At 40.2% G+C, this 8,326-nt stretch overlaps 1 protein-coding gene across 4 annotated transcripts; it reads right to left on the reverse strand.

The window, feature by feature from the left end:
* Positions 1-338: 338 nt before the first annotated feature.
* On the reverse strand, positions 339-8,069 carry zmynd12 (zinc finger, MYND-type containing 12). Of its 4 annotated transcripts, XM_042410337.1 has the most exons (9): positions 7,642-7,948; positions 5,689-5,818; positions 4,626-4,797; positions 4,351-4,520; positions 4,042-4,164; positions 3,860-3,956; positions 2,969-3,114; positions 1,472-1,627; positions 339-542 (listed from the first exon to the last, which is right to left on the reverse strand). In XM_042410337.1, the coding sequence occupies exons 1-8, from the start codon at positions 7,782-7,784 to the stop codon at positions 1,505-1,507; spliced, it is 1,104 nt and encodes a 367-aa protein (XP_042266271.1). In that variant the 5' UTR covers positions 7,785-7,948; the 3' UTR covers positions 339-542; positions 1,472-1,504. The 4 variants fall into 4 exon arrangements, with proteins under 4 accessions (XP_042266271.1, XP_042266272.1, XP_042266270.1 ...); XM_042410338.1 differs by lacking the exon at positions 339-542 and having other exon boundaries at positions 576-1,627; positions 7,857-8,069; XM_042410336.1 differs by lacking the exon at positions 339-542 and having other exon boundaries at positions 576-1,627.
* Between the last annotated feature and the right edge of the window lie 257 nt (positions 8,070-8,326).

An 8,326-nucleotide genomic window follows, 5' to 3' on the forward strand; every position in this document is an offset into this window, starting at 1 on the left:
GAACTATCTCCAGTTGTTGTTGTCCCCTATTTTTCGAAGTCTGTGTCTTTGTATTGAAGCCTGTGTCATTCCACATTGTGTACATAAATGTAAAGCAAAGATCACATATCCTTTCAGACATTAAAAATCCAGCCATAGGAAAGAGTGAAATGTTAATTTCTCTCTACCCTGTTGTTTAAATCTGTAGTAAATACAGGATCCATATGCAGACCGAGCACATTTAGCCATTGGAGGTTCATTTAACTGTGCCCTAACAATTTTCAGAATGCCTTTTCATTGTCAGGTTTCCTTTAGGAGCAGTGATTTGAAAAGATGAGGATCATAGTCGAGCAAAGGTCTCAGCTCAGATGGGATTTTAATCTGCTTGGTCTTTATAGATCAGTGGTCATGAAACAGTGGATACAAAGCATGAAAGCAGGTAAACCACCTGCTTGTGACACAATGAAGGAATAAAAAAACAAATGTGTATCATGAAAAGTGTGTTGGCCTGTGTGGTGCTTGGCCATCCAGGAACAAATGTGTAGGGACCTCTGGACTGGTCACTGTGTACAACACAAGAGAGCACAAGGTTACTATTTAATTCCAAACTGCTGCTAATGTATATTTGGCTCAAAAACAAACAAAAAAAAAAAGGGAATACGAGGAAATCAAAGTGTTTCCACGTTTTGCTGCATCTCGACACATAAAAATGAATCTACATGCCAAAAAACAAACACTTTGTTGTATAATTCAGTACTAATACTACTAGTGGTGAGATGATTTTAAAAGTGATTCTTTGTTTTGATATAAAGAATAAATGTTTCAGAATTGTATATAATTTGTAGGATTTCACAGCAATCATCGGATTCATTTTATGACAAAGTGAATCTGAGGTTTGCTTAAAGGTTTACAATATACTTTGATTTGGGGAAGAAAATGCAATGTGTATGTTGATATATAGACAATAGAAATCTTGAATTATATCTGCATATGATGAATTAAGGTGGTCAGAGGTTCTGGACTGCTACACTGGTACGCGTTGTGTAACATTTCATAAACAAAGGTTTTAGTAAATGCCCTCACCATTATTCTGTTAATCACTCTGACAGTGTTACAAAATGGATTCCAAAATCATGTAATTCACAAATGTGCAAAATGATGTAAATATATATCCCTCTTTTTTTAGATTAAAATAAAGATGAGTCATTCAAAAATGAACGTCTAGTCCCTTTACTGCTTAAATTTCATTTTATTCTGACTCTTTTCAGCCTTCTCTTCAAGTCTTTGTATGGTAAAACCACAGTCTAATATGGAGGTCCCAAAATACTTTTGTCATTTTCCACTTACAGTACCAACTCACAACATCTGGATAAGACATAAAACATCGTTAGCTCTGGATTCATCGACGTTCTGTTTGTTACCAATTCAGCAGTTCCTCATATTTACATAGGTGACTGTGCGGCTAAAGACATGTCCTGGTGGAACAGATCACCATGCAGAGGGATGGGCAGGGCAGGTACGGCGACTAGTCAGAACGGGGATGTGGGTCTGTCTGCACCAGCTGCAGCAGGCCCTCGATGGACTCTGTCAGGTCATGATTTGGTATCAGCTGGCTGGCCTGCAGGGCCGTGCTGCCAAATCCCAGTGCCTGGCACACAAACACATACGGAAACAAACACAGCAGCTGCAGCTGTTAGACTCTCCGGGGAGAGTAAAGCTGACTTATATAATATCACTGCAAACTGGAATGCGACCCGGCCATCTTAACTCATCCCATTTTACCCTTTTGACAACCTGATCTACTCAGCTTTTATACTTTTCTTTGTCGTTTATAAGTGAGAGAAAATATTAAAGAGGATATTAAAGCATTGTTTGACACTGCTAACAAAACTATGCACGTTTAGATGGAGGCATGCCAAGCTGGATGTGGAATTAACTGTGGTTTGATGTGCCATCTGTGGCATGACTGTAGTTTCTTAGGATTTGTAAACTGGAAACATGCATTGTCACCCATTGTTACTCATGTGTTTTGTGTTATATCCACTTACAGCCCTCTCAAGCATAGTAAATACAAGGCTGATGTAATGTTTTATCAGACTTGCAACAACAGGAAGTATCACAGATAGAAAAGTGAAAGAATTCTCTCACAATCACACAGCATCCTACTGTTAACAGCTGTGTGCTTACAGTTATGTACTTTTCAAAGTACAGTTCTACCACTGCAACCCACAAATGGAACCATAATGTGGACAAAAACAGGAGCAGATGTCATACTAAAACCAAAATTACCACCACACACTAAAACATAAAGGGAGGAAAAGTGGTCATTATGACTGGGGTAACTTTGTTAACTCGTGTTATTTTGGCTCTGCTTGGCACCGGGGCCTAAATGTTGACCTTAGAGAAAAGGTTCATGTTTTTCCCCAGTAGTTTTAAAGCTCTGGTGTAGCAGTTAGTGAAAACTGAAAAAACAACTGCATTTTATCCAGCCTAACAACCCAACAAACCACCAGATAAAAACATGACTGAAAAAATCAGATACGTAAACTGATTGTAATGTTATAGTTGCGTAACTGTCTGATTCACTGTTTGTTTAAGCTTAGCCTTAAGATCTCATTCAGACCCACTGGACTTAAAGACGCAAACAAGGTTTAAAGTCTGTGGCAGTCACCTGTCTAGTACAGACCTTCCTCTGTAATCAGTGGTATGTATACGTTCACTAAACCCTCGCTGCCCTCGTCTCTCAGTTAGCACGACACGCTGGAGATCTGCTCATTCAGTCCAGTGTCTTTACAGACTAGAAACCAAGTCAGCGTTAAGACAGTCGCATCAACTCCCACTAAATCCCTCCTCATCTTCACAGCTTTACCAATTAGAGATAATCCCATATGGAGACAGCACACCAAAAGAGGTGCACAAGGGGGTAAATGGGGAACTGGGTTAATGTGTCAAACTCTGTAATGCCTGGTAACCTTGTCAGGTGACTCACTTTTATGGCGTCTCCTCCCAGGAACCACAGCATGGCCAGGCAGTGAGCCACCAGCGCAATCTGTGCAGAGTCTTTTCTGGAGTCATTCTGCTCAAACTCCAAAACGGTTCTTAACATGCCGTCCACTTCAAATTGCTGCGCTTTGTCTGATTGAGAGACAAATGGATAAAGATGGAGATGTACTTCAGCATATTACCATTATACACTTGCACATTGATAAACCTACAGTATGGATTTTATTCAAACAGCTTTCAAACATGGATGGATGAGTGAGGTTTGTAGAGGTCAACATTAAAATTTATCTTCTGCATATTTTGTGTAAGCATCATTACCTCCCACCCCCACTTTTTCCCAATGAAACATTCCAGATAGCCTGGGAAATTGCTTTGCAGCTAACAGGCTTAGCATCATATGTAGGGCAGCAGCTGCCAGAGAGGGTAGCGGTACGGATGCTGCACAGCCAAAGATGTGTCAGCAGTGGTCTCTAGTCAGCCCTAAGCATGCTAGCGTAAATCTGGGGTTTAGTTTACGGATTGCCCAGCAAGACAGCTCAGCTAAATATAGCACTGTTGACCTTATTTTTTCAGTGATACGTCAATGGAGCTCTCTGCTGTATAGTGGGTGGAGCAAATGATGGGTTGGTGATGTCATTTTCTGATTCTGCACCAAATTTGATTTGTATGGTAGAATTGGGTAGATTGACTAAACCTACATGTACGGTTCTTATTTTTATTGTTAAATTTGTGACATAAAACCTATATTAAGATGTTGTCTTTTACACTTTGGCATAATATAACTTCATCCTACAGCTTCTGCGATGGATACAGCTTTCAAAGGTACAAAAAGACAGAGAAAATTTATATTGCACATATTTGATGTGACAAGACGCACCAAAGGAGGGCTCCAACAACAGGTTGGGATTTTTTTGGACATTCTCAATGTGGGTCTTCAGGAGTTTGGCCAGATGGGAGTGCCAAGTGTGTGCCACCTATAATATGATAAATAAACCATAAAACATATAAAAAATAAATTTGGTCACATTGGGCAATAGCATCAAAGCTGTTTGATGTTACCTCAGAGTACAAGGAACGAGCAATAGTCATCTTTCCCTGTTTGGCAAACACATCAGCCATGAGAAAGTAACCACCACAGGTGACTATGCTATCCAGACCATACTCCTCACTGGCAAAGTATATCTGGAAAAATAACAGAGAAATTAGTTTACTTACATGGTATATTTATATATGATGGAGGTTTTCTATGTTGGGATGGGTGCACATAACATGGCTTTCATTTTGCCTCTTAATAAAGTTATAAAAGATTTGAAAAAGACTTCATGTACTGAAATCATTTCTGGTGAATTTACTAATTATGACACAGACATCATTTGCAAAGTTAAGCAGAGCTGCTTCCAGGTTTCCAGTCACTGTGTGGAGGCGGCCCAGGCTCCTGTGCAGCCGGTGGTGGACTGCATGACCACATTCTGGGCTCTTCAACACCGCCCACTCCGCCTGGGACAGGAGCTCCGCCACCAGAGCTAGATTTCCCATACCTGGAAACACAAGTACATGCATACACACACAAATACGCAGTCATGCATTAAACATAGGAAGGAGAAAGGTTTGAGCTGAGAAATAATTTCATCCTCCCTCCTCACCCATATTGGCATCAGCCAGCAGCAGGTAGGCAGGGACCAGTTGGACAGTACTGGGGCCATGGACGTCGATAGAACAGCGCAGACAGAACTGGGCGGCAGGCAGAGCCTCCTGGTGCCTCCCCTCAGACAGCTTGCTCTCAGCCACCACCCTGGAAATCTCAATCAGCTCCACCTGAGTAAAGAGCCAAATCCAAGATACCATTACGTTTATTTGTCAGAAATTTACTTTTCTTCCAGGAATATTTCATAACAAGGCAAAGAAGTCAACCACTCCTATTTACTGACGGCAATGGCATGGCGAATATTCAATGTTAGCTTGTACATACACTCAGGGGGCCACTTAATTTGGTGCATCTGTGCTATCTAATGCAATCCAATACAGCAGCTCTGCCATAAATTCTACATTAACAAACCTTATACATTTTCAGTTTTTGTTGACATTGTCACAAAGCTGATAATTTTACTTCATGTTTATTATTGAGGTCGTAGTGGGTGGCGGTGGTGTACTGGACTGCATTATATTGAATGGTGTTCCTAATATTTAGCCTCTCTCATGTATGTTATATATCATTACAGCATTATTCAATATAAGTTTTCTCTCTACCATAAATGTGTTTCACAACATTTTCACTCGGCTTGAAAAGTGAAAGAAAGGAAAAGAACAAAGATTCAGGGTTCTTGTGGTGTTTTTGCTGTTTCCTGAAAGATCACACAATACAGGAAGTTATTGAGAATCTGTGCTATGTTCTGTTATTAAACAGTAATTCTACCACTTTATTGCATGCTCCAGGTCTGGATTTGGCAAATGTCATTTAACTAATATGAAATAAAGAAAGCTGACCCAGAAAAACCTGGAACAATAATAAATTATGAACTGTAGACAAATTTCTGAGAAGAAAATTCAAATGGCCTGGAGATAAAGTTTTTTTTTTTAAAGTTCAGGTTTTTCCTTACATCTTACTTGACAATGATAAATGCAAACTAGACTCAAACAAGATGTCCACACTATGTATGTGACCTATTCTACCATGATCCCGATACCTCACATACGGTACATCCTCACCTTTTTAAGCTGTGTTTCAATGCGACCAGCCTTCTGGAGACTAAAGAGTGTTGGGGTGCGAACGGGAACAAGCAACTGACAGATCCTCTCATGGATCCCGATCCAGTCAGCCTGCTGGTGCTCTGCATCACTGAGGAATCAAAAAAAAATCAAGTAAAAGAGAAGGACTGCAACTTAAGGTCATATTTATATCACCAAACTGACCAAACCTCAGTTTCCTTCTCTCCCTTCAACTACCTTAGATCCACAGAGCCCTCATGGATTTGTGTAACACCTGCTTTTTTCTGCATATTGAATCTCTCCCCTGTGCATAAAGTGGATGATGTTGACTCAATAATCCAGCTATTGAACATGAACCTGTTTTCCCTGCTATGAACAACTGAGCTGCAACTAATAAGTCTAGTAAGTATGTTTATAAGTGTGAATAAACTAGCTTCAAACTGCCAGTCAGATAGGATCACATGTACCATCAAGCTAACTATGAAATGTTTTTGTACATCAGTTGGTTTGAATTCTGCTAACGTTTTCAAAGCAGAGCTCCTAGCTCATCTAGAAAATATCAGCTGAGTGCACAGAGGGCATACTAAATTGTATGCCATTACATAACTGGTCTGTAATTTTGTTCATCTGGCTCTCCTCTTTGCACACTGGTGTGGAAACTGTCCTGCTTTTCCTTGTGTTTTTTTTTCTACTGAGGAGCATGTGTCTTCACTCCAGTATGTTTGTATTTCTGGATCTGAGACAGAAGAAGCGAGCAGGCAGTGATCTGGCCACGTCACATCAACAGTAGCACTGACATAACTTTATATGTGTGTGTGTGTGTGTGTGTGTGTGTGTGTGTGTGTGTGTGTAGACACAGAGAAGAGCACACAGACACACACACACAAAGGGTCTTCTTAGGACACTGCACTTTCTTGTCTCTTCTGAGAATTCTTTGCATACATGAACTCAATCTGCCAAACAAATGGTCACCATAAACATCAGCCTGTCTATGAGTCAGCCAGCAGCTTGGTAATATGTTATGGCTCATTAGGCCTCCAATAAACCATTTCACCCCTAACAATGTAATAGTTTTACACTCTTTTATTTTCAGCCATAAAAAATGATGATGCTCTGACAAAGACCAAAAACTAACTCAGCTCTTAGCTATGGACCCCTGGAGGAGTAGCTGTTACCAAGGCAACGAGTAATGGGGATCCCAATAAACAATAAACAAAAAACTGACAACATGTATATTGCATTTGCTACAGTTCAAATGAAAACCTCTTTATTGCTTAGGTATAGTTTAAGGGTATGTAGGCTGATATTTTTCAGGTAATTTAGGATATGCGTGATGATATAAAGCTAAGAGGGAAAGAAGCACAATAAGTGGCTGTAAGCTCTCTTTCAGAGGCTAGCTTTGGTGGCTCATCCCTTGAGACTAGATAAATCCCTGCAGGGAAGGATGTCACCACATGTTCCTCTTCACTCCCCACACTGTGCCGATGAGGATTTTGCCACAGCACCATCTTATGTTCTACAATATGAGACCGCTGTGATGTCCACCTTTGCTGAACACGCCAATAGCTACGTTGGCTCACATTAAAAGGTTGTTGTTGTCCAATTCATACTGTCGGAAAAGACGCGGGCAGCCTTTTCCATAACAGTCACATGAACACACACACTAAAAAAACACAAACCGCTGAGGTAATTTCATATCCAGCTGTTCCTCTCCCTCCTGACAACACATTCACATGAGTGCCCTTCATGCTGACGTGTTCTGTGATTTTTTTTTTTTTTTTGCTTTTAAAAAAACATGGCGAACGCTGCCACCTAGCGTCCAAACCGTAGACATTGTTTGATTATAGTTCATACAAGATTACTTTATAACATTTGGAGGTTATGTTCTCTCAAATAAACAGTCATATGGCGAGCAAAAGCTTTCAGAATGAACCAGTCTTAACGTAACGTTACCAGTAAAAGGCGACCCGACACTTGGTGCACTGCAGGTACGCTCTTCTTTGACAAAGTTCACACAACTTTTCCGTTCCCTTGGGTAACGCAAGAGGAATAATGTTGGATGTTGTCCTCGGATCCTGAGGTTCAGCTTCCATCATAACGTCCCTTGTGAGATGGATAAACACGCTTTTTCCAACAATAAAAGAGCAAACTGGCGGAGCTAACGCTACCTGTTGAGGAATTCTAAGTTTGCGGTCGCTATGGCAACAACCTCAGTAGTTTCCCTCTCTGTTGGCAAAGGCCTACATATGGTCGTGTCCATGGTCCTAGATGGGAAAGTCTTGCGAAAGCGTTGTACAAAATAATTATGTTTTGTGATGTGACAACGCAGTGGTTAAGGTCTGGTAAAGTTTACACACAAAAACCACTTGGTTAGAATTAGGAAAAGATCATGTTTTTGGTTAAAACGATCACTCTCGCGAGATCTTCTCGATCTCGCAAACCCCGAAAAATATCAATGATGTTGTACAAATACAGTAGAATAATAACTATAAGTGTGTAGGTTATTTATTATCTGTTGTAATTATAATCTAACAATATCTAAATGTAATTTAAATAAAGAAATTTAGGTTGTACTAAGAAGACATATTGTAATGACAGGACTTGCACACATTCTGTTTCATCTGTGATATTTATTAGG

The sequence above is a fragment of the Thunnus maccoyii genome, chromosome 4 (genome assembly GCF_910596095.1).
Source record: "Thunnus maccoyii chromosome 4, fThuMac1.1, whole genome shotgun sequence".
In the NCBI taxonomy this organism is placed as follows: domain Eukaryota; kingdom Metazoa; phylum Chordata; class Actinopteri; order Scombriformes; family Scombridae; genus Thunnus; species Thunnus maccoyii.

What these genes read in the sequence shown, in the direction of transcription:
- zmynd12 (XM_042410337.1), bottom strand. Translation starts at nt 7,784, where the DNA reads ATGATGGAAGCTGAACCTCAGGATCCGAGGACAACATCCAACATTATT. An exon ending in GCTGGCTGATGCCAATATGG is followed by an intron (nt 4,521 to 4,625) that starts GTGAGGAGGGAG and finishes TTGTGTTTCCAG; the next exon opens with GTATGGGAAATCTAGCTCTG. An exon ending in GTTGTTGGAGCCCTCCTTTG is followed by an intron (nt 3,115 to 3,859) that starts GTGCGTCTTGTC and finishes TCTCTCAATCAG; the next exon opens with ACAAAGCGCAGCAATTTGAA.